Genomic DNA, 16,000 nt, shown 5'->3' with positions numbered 1-16,000 from the left:
TTGTTGGTAGGGATCTGACTCATAATTTTCAGAAACAAACAGGAAGCACTGCAGACATCTCCAAGTATTTCCTCTCCCCACCCTCCCTTTCACCCACCCCCCTTGTCTTTTACTTAACTTCTGGACACTTTATTATTTCTTTTGCTACGTCTGCAGTGAAATGTCACTGCTCTATACTGGCTCCAGTGTACTAAGGTACACAGACCTTCTTTTGCTGAGATCAAAGGGAAAGGTGCCCTTCCTCCCATTGACTGGACAAAGTGAGGCTTTCACCAGCTGGGAAAGCAAAGCGCCTCCACCGCAGCCTACAGCATCACATCGGCAGCCCTTCCCGGGCTCTCCAGTCCCGGCAAGGGCTCTCCAGTCACTCTGCCCTAGGAAGCCTGAGCCCCAGGGCTGGCAGGGGCAGAAGCCAGCTGGCCAGGCACTGGACGTGACCCTCCCCACAGCAGAGTCCTGCCGAGTAGGACTTGGAGCAGAGAAACAGGATGAAGAAGTGTTAGAAGGTAATGTGCTGGGAAAGCTTTTTTACCTTACTCTGTTTATTACAGTGCTTCCTTTCATTGTATGCTTGGGGAAAAAAAAAAGAAAAATCATTTCCCCATCTCCATTCACCATCAGGGCCTGTCACAATGCTGGGCAAGCAGCTGCTTAGCACTGGCTGGCAAGAGGCATTGCGGAGGGAGGACCTCAGGACCAGCACGTCTGTGCCCTGAGCAGAGCCCTGACTGCAACTTGCAAGGAGCTACTGGGAGTTTTTATGACCAAGACTGCCCAAAACATGTCCTCAACCAACAGGTGGGTGAGGAAGGGGCAAAATCGAACATGTGGGAAAGGCCGGCAGTGGGACAGCACACTGACAGCCCCAGTGTCTCAGGGAGATGTGGCACGAGGGGGCACGAGTCCTGCACCTGCTGGAGTGAGCTGGGGAAAACAACACGAGTGCCAACAGGAGAAAACAAAGGACCTGATCTGAAGAAGACCATGCAGCTACCACAAGGAACTGGAGCTAGGTGAGAATGTGGTGGGTGATGGAGTAGTCATCATTACTTACTCCTGCACGACCAGCACTCAGCCAGTGTGGTGAGAACCATGGAGGCACACAATGGAAAGCTACCTGTTTCCCTTTTTGGATCTGTCGGTGCTCTCAGGCTACTCTTTTTTTATTTTCTTGATGGAAAAAAAAATAAAAATAAAAAAAAATAAGTGGGATACATTCTAGCAGCCCTTCCCAGAAAGAAAATGTTCCACTTTTCAGGGTACTTCATGTGTTCCATTTCTTTATGTTATTGTATAGTCTTAAATGCAATTACAGGCAAGCCTGAGATCCTGAGGTTTGTATCCACGCTGCCCTGGCTCCCATAGTGACTTTGACTGTAGCAGCAAAGCTGCCCTGCTACTGGACAGTTTCCCTGGAAGGGGAATGTGAACACAAAAAAAAAAAGGAGATAACCAAAATTCCCGGCTAGTGTCAAGTTAAATAAACTAATTGCTGTACACAACCCCATTTTAAAAGTCCTGCTGCTAAAGTCAGCTTAATATTGTGCAATAACATTCATCACAGTAAAACTATTCTAACCTTTTCCTTATCGCTCCACAACCCTCTCGGATGCCTTATCACAAGAAGTCAACCCAATGCCTGGCACATTAAGATTAAAAACACACTGAGTGCCTTAGCTACGATTCCCTATTCATTTGTGTATAGTAAATAATGCTACTCAGCTATAAGCTGATCTGAAAAGATAGTACAGCACCCCACCCGAGAATCAGCTCCATTTTTATCACCTTTCCAGATTTGATTACATAATCAAAAAGCCAATCAACTGGCTCTGTGATGCAGCCTTGTGTAGGCTTACACAGTTCCTTCTCCAAGTCAAACAGCACCACATTGTCTGGGGTAATCTCATCCACTCACATAAACAATTAGTCTGCTATATTTTGATTATCACTTCCGTTTGAGAGGGCATTGAGAGATGCTTCAGCCTGAGTGACAGAAGATCTGGCCTCCTGCTAAAACAGGAGTGCTCTTCTCAAGCTTTTTCTCCAACTGGAAAACATAGCAGCCAGCCTTGCCCCAAGTACCTCACTGAAGCAGAGCTCTATTCTCATTTGACACATGGAAACAAACCAGCATACGTTTAGGTGAAGCCTGACGCTTTTTTGAGTTATAAGACTCATAGATCACATACTCAGTAAAAGAACTAAGTTGACCCAAATGCAGGAAAGAGCAAAAGCAAACACTGAGCTATTTCATTCAATTCATGTTACAGCCTTTCAGAGCTTGACTGTCTCTAAGCAACAGTCAACTCCATTAGCACAAATCATCTACTAAATTGTTTAAGTATATGAACTCCTATTGCTTAGAGAGTGCTGAACAGCACTCATATAAACTGTTTGATTTGAACGGTGACATGCAGCCATGGATAAAAATAGTTTGCAGAGTAAATGTATATCCACAGCCTCAGTGGTTTGAAAAACTATTCACCAAGGCAAAAGCTAGGATAATCCCTGATACTGCAATCTACTCACATATAAATTCTTCCATCAGTGTAGTGCCTGAAATGAGACATCAGAAGTTAACTGCTCTCCTGTGAACCATTAAGTTAAAAACAGATATTGGTTAAACCTAAATGGATGATCTTTCTTAGAAAAATGGAAAGCAGAGAAGAGGATTTATTCCACTGCATTTGTATATGCTCCTTGCTACTCTGGCAGCTTAAAAGGAGTACAAATTGTTCCCATGCCTCACAATGTGCACTTCATCTAGCTGGTCTGCAGCTCTGTGTTAGCAATTATGTGAATTAGAAGTGAGCTTGAGCCTTTGTTGTTTATTTTTTTTTCCCTAATCTTCAATCTGAAGAGGTTTTAGAACATTTTTGTTTATTTTTACCTTTGAAGTTCAATTTTTTTTTCTAGGAAATGAGCACTGGAAATAACTATTTGTTTGTATGTAAAGCTCTGCGTTTATACAAAAGAAAAGTTTGTCTCCAACTTGTCATCCTGAAATTAGAAAAAGGTATCACAGCACTTATGTTCAAAGTTGTGCGGAAGTTCCCACCAACTAAATTTGCACAGATCTTGTCATAGCTGCGGAGGAGACTTTTAACTGGCATTTGGATCAGATTCTCTGCTGACTTACTCTCGCAACACAGTGCCCAGAAAACACCTGACTGGCAAGTGCTCAGCTCCCCACCTGCAAGGGATGGCACATATATCCTACTTCCCCTCCTCTCAACGCACATTAGCAAAAGTGGCAGAAGTAAAATAAGGCTTCCCAGCACCGCCCAGCAATGCTCTCTGGCCAAGGGCCGTTTGAGAGCAGTTACTTCCACATTAGTGCTAAGCGAATCAGAAATCCAGACACACAAAAATTCATCCGGCCACTCAGGTTCCAGTTTAAGGTGGGAACATTATCTTCAGAACACAAAAAGCCATTAGCTAGCTGGGGCAGTGTTGAAGTCCTGACCACCGCCTTTCCTTGGAGAGTTCAGCCTTTACAGACATTATCTCAAGTCATTTACATCTATACCACTATAGAGAGCCTGTCAGCTTCTTCCAGGCAGCCCTCAGTCCCTTCACATACACTGTTTATCCTGAAAGGTTCTACCTTCAGTCTAGGGATTGGATAGTGGTAGCCATCTGCCCATCTCCCAGGATAAATCTCTAATCTGGGGAAAAAACAGAGCATCTCCTCCTTCCTGCAAACAAACAGGAAACCAAAGCTCATCGGCATCCCGAGACTCAGAATCATTTGATTTTTCAAACTACCCTAGAAGCAGAAATTGTGCATAATAAGGTTGAATCTTTGGGTTGGGTGGACTGTTTGGGTTGTGTGGACTCCTTACTGCTCAAATTTTCCCTTCAACATCCTCCCACCAGCCACACAAACTGCAAGTGCTGTGGCAGAAGTAGCATCAGTAGTGCAAAGGTGCATGTAACTGCCAGCACAGACTGCTCTTTCAGGACACCAGAGCTCAGTAATGGGGACGAAACTGGCTTCCTGCTGCTCCACAACTTACACAGTAGATTAAATGCTGGAAATGGGGAACTGCAGTGAACCAACCAGCTCAGGCTGCATAGCCCAGAGGCCAGCACCAAACACCACACAGAAAGAACTACCAACGTATTTCACTGGATGCACAGGAAAACCATCCTCCCTCTTCTTCAGCTAAAATAAATAGCCTACCTCATGTCACTGAGAAGAATTCAGTCCCATTTAGATAGAGAAGGACCAAGAACTCATAGAAGATATTTAAGGTCCATTTTACATAACAGATCTATAGTTCTTCTGACTGCAAAAGTCAGGGAGAAAAAAACTGCACCTGCTGTTAGAAATAATGCGTGCCTTCATCAGTCCTTAGAAAACAAGCACTCAGATCTGATTCCTAAAACTACCATCACATAGAAACACCCTGTTCTTGAGCAAAAGCAGACAGAACATAGAAATTCCAAAACTCCTTCAACAGGTAACATCATCTACATACCTAGGTACCCATAGACAAGGTGCAGAGACCACTCTGACGGTATTTGAAGACACTTGAACAGATTTCATCACTCAGGCAAGTCTGGGAATACAATATCTTTAGCATCCTCACAGAACTCAAACGACTGGAAAGAAGTACTGACAAGGTATTTTCAGTTATTTCAGGCTAAAGGGATAAATACCTCTAGTTCTTCCATGACATCTGGTAAACCGAGATAATAGATAAGGAGCAGCTACTGAAAAAAATGCTTTCTTTCAGCTGAGCTTGCTGGAAATGCTGCTCTTCATTCTTTGATCTGGACATAAACTTTAATCAGTTCCATGCAGATCTTTAGTCCATGCGCTTGTCACGACAAGCTAGACTATCATAATGCATGTATATCAACAACATAAAAAAGGAGGTATGAAGTGCAACTGAGACTGAATTCTCCTTGATTCGTTTATGTCTCACTCACATCCAGTCAATCCATGAACTTCTTTAGGCTCTCTCTAAAAATATGTCCCAGAAATGTTCGTGTTACCAAACAGGCTTGAACAAGCTTTTCCAGTCTAGCGTTTGATCTTCTGTACAGTCTACATCACCCAAAATACCTTTAAAATAGACATTTGCTTTATATTGAAACAAAATAAGTTCTGGAGTACAATTCATGCTCTCATCCACTCCTCTTTTAAGTTCCTCAAAGGCAACAGGATATAGTGCCCTAATTTCCTTGAGTTTATTAAATTAGGCAGTTGAAGGTATGAGTCCTTAATGATGCTACCACACCCCGATAGCGGGCACACTGAGCTACTGTGTCTTTTACAGAAGCCCAGTCTCGAAGACTTAGCAAGATACTTTGAATTTAAAATTCCCCTTTGATCCACAGATGGCTCACTCTTGACTCTAAACCTACAAAAATCACTCAGCAAAGTCTCTTCTATTTCCAGAGCCCTTTGTTGCCTGACTTCACAAGTGTCAGGCAATTTTGTGAAGTCAGTCATGATCACATCAAGGGACAATCATAACTATCAATTCTCTGGCGGAAAAAAACCTGAGCTCTTCAACAACACACTCCATCGATGCCCCAACAAGATACTGCTGCACAGGGGATTTCTCTCTCTCCTATCTCGCAAACATCACATTTCCTGCACCCTCTTCCACATCCTGCTTATACTTCACCAAATGGTACTCTTTTCAGATCAGCTAAGATTCTTGCAGCCCCCCCTAACTCTGTATTTGCAAAGCCACAGTACAATTTCTGAACTAATATAACCTCCCACATACTACCTTGTTTCTACACTCCCAGCTTGCCTGATGCAACCAGAAAGCCTTGATCTTGCCATTCTCAGGGGATGCTACATTTTAAGATGATTGCAAGAGCCCATTATCTCTCCAGATGCTCTCCTGGGAAAGCCTTTGGCTGCTCTGAAGTCCATTCCAGGAACAACATATTCTTCAAGTGGATGATTCAGGAGGTTTGCATCTTACTCAGGAGGTTTTGCATGTTATGAGAAGAAAAGAAAAAGTGATCTCTTTTTCAACAGAGTCATTCCTTGAAATAATTGTTTGATCTTCTACCTAAAACTGCACCTGGAACTAACCTCCAAAGAGACTTCATCTGGGTGAGGCATCAAGGTCACCCTGCTGCTCTCAGATTTGTGAACACTTGTAAAAACACAGCCGTAGCAATTCCTACAACCAAATGGCAAGTTGTTCCCAAGGTGCCTCAGCATAGTCCTGACTCTGTACTTCTTCCTTACATAAATTATATTGAAAATATCAGGAATTTTAAGCACCAACAGGAGCTCTCCCCAAGTAGTTCAAAAATGTTGTCATACTCCGTCACCTAAATTTACCTTTGTTTTTTTATACCTATCTTTCCACATCTGGATAACTGATCTGCAAGATAAGTGACCTTCAAGTTCATTTCTAAAGTCAAGTCTCTGCTGAAGCTCAAACACAAAGCAGTCCGAAGCTTTCCTCATCTGTATTCATTTTCCTCATCTGTTTCTCTCTGTTTTTAATAGAGAAACAGATCAGGACCAGAGCAAATATATTTTTACCATCCCATTGACTCACTTTGCCGTTTGAGAGTGGGTATATTGCCTGCTCATTTCCCAAACTTGTCCAGAGAGTTTTAGTTGCTGCCCATACAAGGTTTCACTTTCATCTGCAAATGATCATTCAAAGTGTTCACTTAGGAAACCTCTTTGCTTTCACTCCTTCTGGTGCACCCAGGGTTTTTGTTTGTTTGGTTTTGTTTGGTTTTGTTTTGGGTGTTTTAAGATGTCGTTTTTATTATTTTTTTAATTCTATTTGCAGGGGTTCTAGTTCTTGTGTTAGAAGTCATAGCAATTGTTTCTGGTCTCTTTTGAGGGTGCAGGTTTTATTCTGTGATTGCTTCTTGCACTACGGTCCACGGGAACACCTATCACAAATTTCCATTTTGGAAGTTGCATCCACCTAATGATACCAAGTTATCCTTAGTCACAAGTAATGTGACAGTTCTGGAGACTTAAGGGCTATTTCCACTATAAAGAAAAGTTTAAGATGGTATAAGGCATTTTATTGACCATTTATTCAGAAAGAATTTATAAATTCTTGTTTTTCTGGACACAGGAGAAATCAAATAGCAGGAGTTTCTTTGACTTCAGTTTTCAGAGAGAACAGTGCTCAGTAACACATTCATTTGTATTGTCCTTGGGTCAATATAACTGGTTTTGTCTCGCTACAAGTGAGGTTTTTGTCCTACATTCTCTGTTATTCTGGTCACTTAGGCCTGTATAGCTCACCCAGTCAATGCTGAATTTCTTTCTATGAAGCTTCGTGGGTAACAGTGCTCAGCTATTGCTCAGACTTTAACAAGTATATGTGCTCTGAGTGGTGACTTCTGTAGCTTCAGCTATCTGGTTGAAGAAAGGAGGAAGGATTTTATCTCACACCTCCATTACAAATGAAGAACAAATTAATTACAAATCAGTAATTATACTTGCCAGCGTCAATGAGGTTCCACCCTATGTATGAGCATGACGGTAATGCCAGAATGCATAAAACTCTTCAGCGCTTTGTTTTTGTAATGACAAACTTAATTCTGCATCTTTAAATACGCACTTCAGAAAACACACATTTGACACACAAAAACTTTAAAAAACTAACTAGTTTTGTCACATCTGGCTTACTCCCAGGCTTAGCATGAGATAAACCAATTTATGCAACTTAGCACTGAACATCTTACCAGATCAACATTTATCAAACCTGGCCCAGGACTTGCAATCTTTGGTTATATTTCACACATGCCTATGACCTTGTGCAAATTGCTCCTCTGCGTGAGTCCCATCCCTTATTACAATATTTCCCTTCAAACATACATAGATCTATGCTTGAAAATTCAAATCAGTGTTGTCCCAGTTCCAGCTCTACTAAAGTAAAATGATTCTATTGAAAGCAACCTAATCAGTGTAGGGAGTTTAATCTGCCACAGAAAGAAAGTGGACCAGATAAAACAGTCCCATGGAGCAGGAGTTTGACTCCACTAGCCTAATACACAGTATTGTTTCAAATAAGGTGTCATAACAGAACTTTACGTGTAGTGGTTTTAATACAGCGTAGATACTGGGGGGGGAGACATATGGTAATTACTCCTTACATTCAGTGGCAGAAAAACCTGTCCAACTACAAAAGTTAATACAAACAAGACTTATTGCCTGCCAGGTCCTGACCTTGTTTGTTTTTGCATGAGAAGCCATTTCTCACAGAAACTGAGCACACCTCTAACCCAAATCTTGCAGCTGCCCAGGATCCATAGCAGTGCTCTCTCTGAAGAGGCAGATGCCTGCCTCTGAATGCCTCCATGATCAAATCCTAGTCTTTCTTTTAGTACTCCTGAAGATTTAAGCAGGGAAGCAGAAATCGTAACTTGGATCCTCTTCAAAAGGTTCTTTTAAAAATTGTCTCCTGACATATTTGCAGCTTAAGTCTACAGATTTGCAGATGTAGAATGTACACCTCAGACCACCACTGGAAATAAGTCATAAAAATTTGTTATATCTTTTACTTAGAAAAAGTAACTAAGAAAATGGCAAACTGTCACCTACAGCCTGACATAAATAAGTTATTACCTCCCCACCAACCCCCAAAAAAGAAATCCAGGAAATTTTCTGTATGTTCTTTTGTACTTTTATCATTTAAAGACATGACTGCATGACCTTTTCTTCTGTATTCTAATATCGTTTACAAATAACATGCTATGTTGATTGCAGCAATATGCAAGAATATCTACAAAGATACCTGACAATCTGATTTTAAACTTGGACTTCACTGAAGTCATCTATTCACTGAAATACTCAGATTTACTGTTCTTACAGCAACATGGAAATCTAAACTATTAATTACAACAGTTTGGCGGTAAAGCTTGACTTACTAAGGTTCTGTCTTCAACCTGAGAAGCATTACAGACATTGCCCTGCTTGATGTAAAACCTCATCTTAGAACAATGAAATTCCATAAGCCTCTCCACTTAACCCTCACTTTTCAGCTCCTTCTGAAGAGTCAAGGCCACTGGGCCCTGTTTCTCAAATTTGGAAGAGGAATGAAGCCTACAGACTGGCACCCTCACGCATGGCAGACTGCAAGAAGACGGTGCATTCAGCTGAAACTGAGTCTACCTTAGCAAAAGGCAGTAACCTAGTTGGAAATTGTCCAAGATATCAAAGTAATGCCACTAACACGCAGTTAACCTTTTTCTCTTGGTGCGGTTTGCTGGGGTTGTATTAAGTGAAGGATTTATATTTTTTTCAACCTTTCTAAGTAGCCTTAAAACCTTTATCCTTTGGTTGGAAGAATGGAACTTGCGTTTGAACATTTTTCACCACTCAATACTGCAGAAGGATCTGCTCTTAGTGTTTCAAACCTGATACCCAGTCTTTCCCAATACATTACTTCTGTTTCCTCTATTTATTGTTTCTGAACAATAAAAATACATTAGCCGGATTGAAAAGGTGACAGTGAATACATTAGCAAAGCCCACTGATGTTTCAGTTACCTGGAACAACGGGGGAGCTCCTCAGAAATCTAAGCCCAGCTAACTTTAAAACAAGATCAACAGTCAGGCAAAAAAAAAAAAGAAAAGCCCTGTTTCCAGTCTTCAGCACTGAGCTACCATTCGTTAGCCACACCACCTGCAAAAAAACTCAACTCAAGGTACTTCTTACACACATTTCATTTGCAACAATTCCTGGTTTTCGGCTTTTCTCCACATCCATGAAGGAGAAACTGAGGATATGCATAATTCATGGAACTCTAGGAGTTGGGACTTTACAAATAACGTCGGGTATTACCAGATTCGGAACAAAACTATGCTGGTCACATCTAAATTAGCTGCCCCCTAAAGCTGCCTAGTTAAGTTTTCCACATCACACTGCTCACGATTACACAGCTACACAAAATTCCACAGGCATCAGGATGCAGATGCACACTGGAGCCAGTCAAAATTCCCCACACTGAAATGAAACACATCCTGCAGGTGTGGCTGGGGAGGCCTCAGCGGCTTGTGCCTGCTGCAACTCCAGCTTTCATCCAAAGCACCCTCAGGAGGCAGGCAGGCAGGCAGCTCAGGTGGCTTGACCCACCTCTGCTCTGCACACAGGAATACCAGCACAAGTTTTCACTCAAAAGAGGAAAAACCTTAAGAATGGGGTCGCTCTCTTTTAACTGTGGGCAGTAGGTACAAAAATCTGAGGCTTGCCATGACTTTAAGCAGTTGTTTTCCCAATCCTCTGACTGCTTTCAACTGCCCTGCAACATCAATTAACTTGTGTGTGTCAAGTGCAGGGTGGGGGAAAAGCCGTTTGAAATACAAACAAATCTCTAAAAGAAAATCAAGATAAGAAATCCAAGCACTGGGTCATAACAAGTTTCTGTAGTTTGAAATTCATATGAAAAGCCTTGTTTCAGGGTTTGTTTGTTGATTTTTAAATGACATTGATGTTTATCTGCCAGAGGTCAAAGAACAAAAACTTGATTACTGTTTTAATATGAATTCTTTGTACAGAGAAGAGCTGTAGTAAGCTTGACTTACAGCGTCAGACGGTAAAAACCACACTTGATATGCTCTTCTAGCTGCCTTCTACCGAGCAATTTCAACTCCACGCCATGTGGCAGAAACAACCTAAAGGGGCATTTCAAATGAACTCTACAAAATTTATTATACCAGAAGATTCCCAAAGTACCATAATTCATTACATATAATCTTAGTTGCTACAAAGCATTGGGCTCCGCATGCAGTTAGTAAGTCAGCCATACATTGCAAACAACGCTGGGACCAACACCAGTAAGAACTCCTGTGCTTTTACACAAATGATTGCATAAGATACCATAGGTAACCTTAAAACTGCTCTTTCTTTCTGAGGAGCTTTGTAACTCAGGCACTCTTGGAGAAAGCAGTATTATTATGCATTTTGCTTAACAACACTGGAAACCCTGGGGGGAAATGTACCAAATACTCAACTGTTTGGGAGCTCAGCACAGGCCTCCACCATCTGAAACACCAAAGTAAACAGGAGCAGTGACAAGCTGATTTCTTCCATGTGAAGCAATTTGAAAAGAAATCAGGCAGTTTGCCAGTACCTCTTCTTGCTGCTTTCTGTCAGAGGGAACTGCACATCTCTCAGCAACTGCCCATCATCTTCTGTTCCTCTTCAGCCCTGTTTCCCTTCTAACACGTGCCACCTTTTAAATCACGCAAATCAGTTACTGCCCTACCACACACACTTACCGCTTTCTGCACACCCCTGATCTGCTGATTTCACTACCACCTCACCCTACATTCACCAACATACTTCTGTGCACCCATCTCTCCCTTCTCCTCTTCATTATCCCAGGGCCAGCAACCTGAGGCCGAGAGAGACTGTTTTCCCCGTTTTCTGCAGCCTACAGCAACTCATGGTCACTCATCAGCCACTGAAGTAATAGCAAGGAAAATCCTACTCAGGTGATGTGATGTTATGGTGAAGCCCACAAAGGGCTGGGGCAGCTTCTGCACAGGCAGAACCTCAAGTTACCAAACTCTGAAACATTCTTGCTAGTGCATAAGGATCCCCTAAACTAGAGGCACAGAAGGGCAGCTACTGAGCAACAGGAAGAGGGGGGAAAGCACTCATGGACATGATTGGCAAGACCTGCCTGAAATTTATAATGACAGTTCACTTAACTTGCCAAACCAAAAGGTAAACCTGAGCAGAAGATCCAGAGCTGCAGGAGCTCTGGAAGGGGAAGCTTACACCCAGGTAGAGCTCACAGAAAAAGAGCCCCATGCAGCCCAGCCTGGTCAATGCCTTAGGGTCCTCTTTATTATTAAGCAATAAATAAGAACTGTTTCAAAAGAGCATGCTTTGGACAATGCTTCGTTTCTATTCAACAGCAACCAATAAAATGCAAACAAACGAGAGTGAGAGGTAGACAGAGACAGCTGGAAAAACAGCACTAAAGCAACAAGACTACTCCTGACAGTCTTTTGGCTACTACAACCAAAATAGTCTCTCAAACCTCAAGCGATTTCCTTGTTTAACTCTGTTTCCAATTTTGCAATCAAAACCATTACCTTGCTAGAATGTAATTTCTTGGTTTAAGTTTGTTTCATGCTTGAAGTGAACGGAGGTAGTCATTACTTCTCCAGAGATAAGGAACCTGAAGCAGTTGAACAGTTGAAGCTTTCCTGTGCCCACTGGGAAAGGAAGCTGGAAATCCCGGGAACTGGGACTCAGCTCCCACACAACTGCAGGTGAGGTTGGGACCTCTTGATGCCCAGTGCCAGAAGAGAAGAGAAACCACTCAAAAAGTAGTCCAAAAAGCGAGGGTTTAGCATCATTGTACAGCTGAAACCAGAACCTATGTCAGGAAACATCCAAGTCTACATAGCAGTGGAAGTACTGAATCAAATAATTAGATGGAATCAGATTTACAAATAACAAATGAAGGTTTAAAATACTGTCATAAGGGGGTTTATGTCCTTAATATAACTAAAATATGCATCTTTGAGTAAGTGACCAAACAAGACAGACAAGGAAAATGGCAAAATCCTGAACTACCACTCATGTTACTTTCTCCAGTCTTTCCATAAATATCCCTAATCAAGTATATCAAAGTCACATGAACTTCACCAGTCTCCCTTTGGTACAAGAAGTAACAGACCTTTCAAAGCAAGCAGAAACCAGACTTTCAAGTGCATTAAATACACGTGCAGAGGACACGGCTTTGTGCCGTTGCCCAACAAACAGGCTCAGGCTTCAGCAGAGCAGCAGCAGCCTGCACCATTAACAGTGAAGGGCAGTAGGTTTCAAACACGTTGCCGTGCAGTAAAACACTTGACTGAGCAAAGGTTTATGCACTTCTTAGGAGATAATGTTCCAAACTGGGGTAGACAAAGACTGATCTGACTCTTTCTTCCACAGCACTTTTAAAATACAGGATAACCTTGATTTCTAGTGAGTCTGAGAACTACGTAAAGGCTGTTTAGGTAATCCCCTCATTATGCAAAAGTAAGTTAAATCAGACTTAAAGTTGTGCAAGTGAAACAATCTCCTGTCTCTTTCCTGACTACTCCCCACATTACCCACAGGCCAGATGAGAACTCCAGAAATTGTAATAGCCACCACTGGTTTCAATTCAAAATTGGAATCCTCTCTCATTTCCATTACTACCACAAAATTTACGGGTAAACCCATTTTTACATTATTAAATCAATTGGTTCCTTCCCTAAGCCAAATTTTCTCCTTACTTCTGTTTTATAATGAGCTCTTTGAACCGAGGATATTTCATTTTAGTGCCCAGTCTCATAAATCATAATTCCGTAATTAAGTCTAATCCTATATCCTTCACACCCAAGCTGTGCTCTGTGTGTGAGTAAAACTTCTGAAACAAACCACCCGCCCCCCAAGGCTCATTACTTGCCACATTCTCATAAGGGTGCTTTGTGGAAAGCTTTGCCTCATTGTTTATTTAAAGACAGCACTGTTGTTAGAATACTTGCAACAAGCATCAAAATAAGGTCGTTATAAATGGCAAAGCTGGAGCTTGCCTAATTGCTAATGTGAGTGGGTAATCACAGAGGATATAAGCTTTGATATATGCATTAAGTTGCAAGGTGTGCAAGATACAGCTGTATTTATACGTCTACATATCTACTTATGTGGCATTTATTGTAAGATCAATGAAGGTGTTTAATAATGCATATAATATAGCTTATGCTTATGAAAGTTATCACTGAAAAGAAATACACCATATGGCTTAAAAATGTACATTAGCATACAAAGTAGCTGCAGAATTCACTCCAGTGTTTTTGCATTAGGAAGCCAATCAAGACAGCATAGTTCTGAAAATGCTAATCCTACAGTATTTAAGAACAAAAGAAAGAACCACGCAATCAAAACTGTCAGATCTCACTGGCACTGTCAGACCAGAGGCTAAAGTACCTAGGTAATAAAACATACAAGTACCTTTGCTTGTACAGGAAAGCTGAAATTCAGCTTCTCTTCCTTCTTCTAGGTATTATTTGATTCTGTATGTCTCAGAGTTCAATTATGAGTAATTTTAGTTATGCCACTCTCACTTTCTTCAGGCTTTTCATTCTTTCTGACTAATTAGGTTTTGTCATCTGGCACAAGACAAAACAAAAATGGATATTAATTAAAGGACACATACTCTGCTCCTTAGCCATAGCTTACGTTTTCAGACAGTAGGAGGGAAGGGTAAAAAGAATAAGCACACTGATGAATATGCTACATTGGTGTGTTGTAAGCTCCATCAGTCACTACATCTTTTTTTCTCAGCACCATTCTGAGGCCACCACGATGACATTTTAGCCTTTGCTGTATTTAGAATGTTTTGATTTATACTGTTCTATAAGCACTTTCTACTTAATCCTGTCTTTTCACAAAGCATGACTGACTCAATATGTGTGAAGTCAAATAAAATGATTAATGCACAAAAGCCCAGGGAAGAAGCCTGAATAAAACTGGGATGCTCATTTCAAATCAGAAAGTTCTGGCAAGCACTTCCTCAAATTAACAGAAGTTGTTCAAGAAAAATCAACATTAAACTTGAGAAAATTAGTCCAAATACTCCACAACACACTTTTTGATGCTAATTACAAGTAAGTCTCAGCACCCCTCGTCATGCACTGTCATACATTACCTAGCAGGCAGCTCCTGCTGCATGCTCCATTAATTATGTTCCATGAGGTTTCTCACTGCTACGGCACAGAAGCGTATTTGTGGAGGTGAGACAGGAATGCAGCTACTGACTGTGACTAACAGGCTCATTGTCAAATTTTCCTACAGCTGATGCTGGCTATTGCCATTACTCACTTTTCGTTCCGCCTCTCCAACTGAGAATACTTTTCTCCCCCTCACTGTACTGACTGGTGATTAATAGCAGCTCTAATTCCCAGCATGCACCGTTACCAACATTCACAGCTAAAATACTGGGGAAGGTGGTCTTGAGGTTCAGACACTGGTCTTGGACAACTTAAGATACCTGGATTCATTACCTAGCTCTGCCACATATCTCCTTTGGGACATAAAGTCTCCAACTGTGCAAAAGCTAAAACACACTAAAACCTCAAAAATCAGGGGGGGAAACACCCACATTATTAGCACAGTTCAATAATCCAGTACCACATATATCTTGAAATAGCAGAAAGCCAACCATAGGTGTAAATTCCTTTTCCCAAACTTTTTCTTTTCTGAAAAAAACTGAATTGCTACTGTCAGTTCATACATTCAAAAGCACACTCCTTTTTATTTAAAAAAGGGGGGAAAGGGGAGCCTAGAGAGTGCTGAGATTGGAAAAGCCGGGCTGCACATCATCAGATGGATACAGGAGGAAGAATCTGGAGCAGTGCTGCCTGACCTCCTTGCCCCTGCCCCCATCCCACACTACAGTGCTAGCCTCAGATGAGGAAGAGAGGTTCAGTTTCCTCTTCTGACTAAGAGGGATCAAATCTGAAAGCAGAGTCCTCACGCTAACATCCAACAGCTATTTATAGTAAAGAAGCAGTATGGAGACAAGGACAGAAGCACAGGTTACTTCCAGCTGAAAGAAGTGCCCCAGCCTTTTGGCTCCTATTTACGCAATCTCGTGGTTCCACTGATTCTCAAACCCTTTTTGTATAAGGCATGGAAAGGCACTCCTGCCTTCACCTGGCACCACTCAGCACCCTAACCTGGACACAGGGCCAAGAGGCACAGATCCCCTATGTCCTAAACAAGAAGGTTATGACCTTCTAAACTGCCTGAGAGGAAGCTATCCACGCTTAAGGCTGTAGTAGATATTAAGTTGACCCTACACTCGATCTGAATAGCTCAGCTGCATCTTTCTCCGGGCTCTACGTTTCCTGGGAAAACTGAGCATGTGAAAATTTCTGCACCAGCAAGTGAGCAAAAACTATTCTCATATTTATAATATAAACTCATAAAACAGCCTTTGCTTACAATTCTCCCTCAAAACTAATCTGTTGAGCTGGTTCTTCAAGGAGTAAGGTG

The 16,000-nt window shown here is 41.7% G+C and overlaps 1 protein-coding gene and 1 long non-coding RNA gene across 6 annotated transcripts in view; one reads left to right on the top strand and one right to left on the bottom strand.

The window, feature by feature from the left end:
- The window catches only part of ITPR2 (inositol 1,4,5-trisphosphate receptor type 2), a 257,303-nt gene that overhangs the window by 236,558 nt on the left and 4,745 nt on the right, over window positions 1–16,000 (bottom strand). Inside the window, exon 1 of one of the 5 annotated variants that reach the window (XM_061359807.1) lies at window positions 15,480–15,504. The exons of the other annotated variants lie outside the window; for them this stretch is intronic. Coding sequence (XP_061215791.1) covers window positions 15,480–15,487 — 8 coding nt within the window. The 5' untranslated portion in view covers window positions 15,488–15,504. Of the gene's footprint in view, window positions 1–15,479; window positions 15,505–16,000 lie in introns of those variants that run through there. 5 annotated transcript variants of the gene reach the window in all.
- LOC133215688 (uncharacterized) lies at window positions 3,834–15,464 on the top strand. Its single transcript, XR_009726460.1, has 3 exons — window positions 3,834–4,629; window positions 8,341–8,397; window positions 12,136–15,464. It is a non-coding gene; the product is annotated as an uncharacterized LOC133215688 (long non-coding RNA).

The sequence above is a fragment of the Neopsephotus bourkii genome, unplaced genomic scaffold, assembly GCF_033783945.1.
Source record: "Neopsephotus bourkii isolate Nb327-2 ecotype Australia unplaced genomic scaffold, CSIRO-AGI_Nbou_v1 NB_107, whole genome shotgun sequence".
Lineage (NCBI taxonomy): Eukaryota > Metazoa > Chordata > Aves > Psittaciformes > Psittacidae > Neopsephotus > Neopsephotus bourkii.
This window is presented reverse-complemented; position numbering and strand designations above follow the sequence as displayed.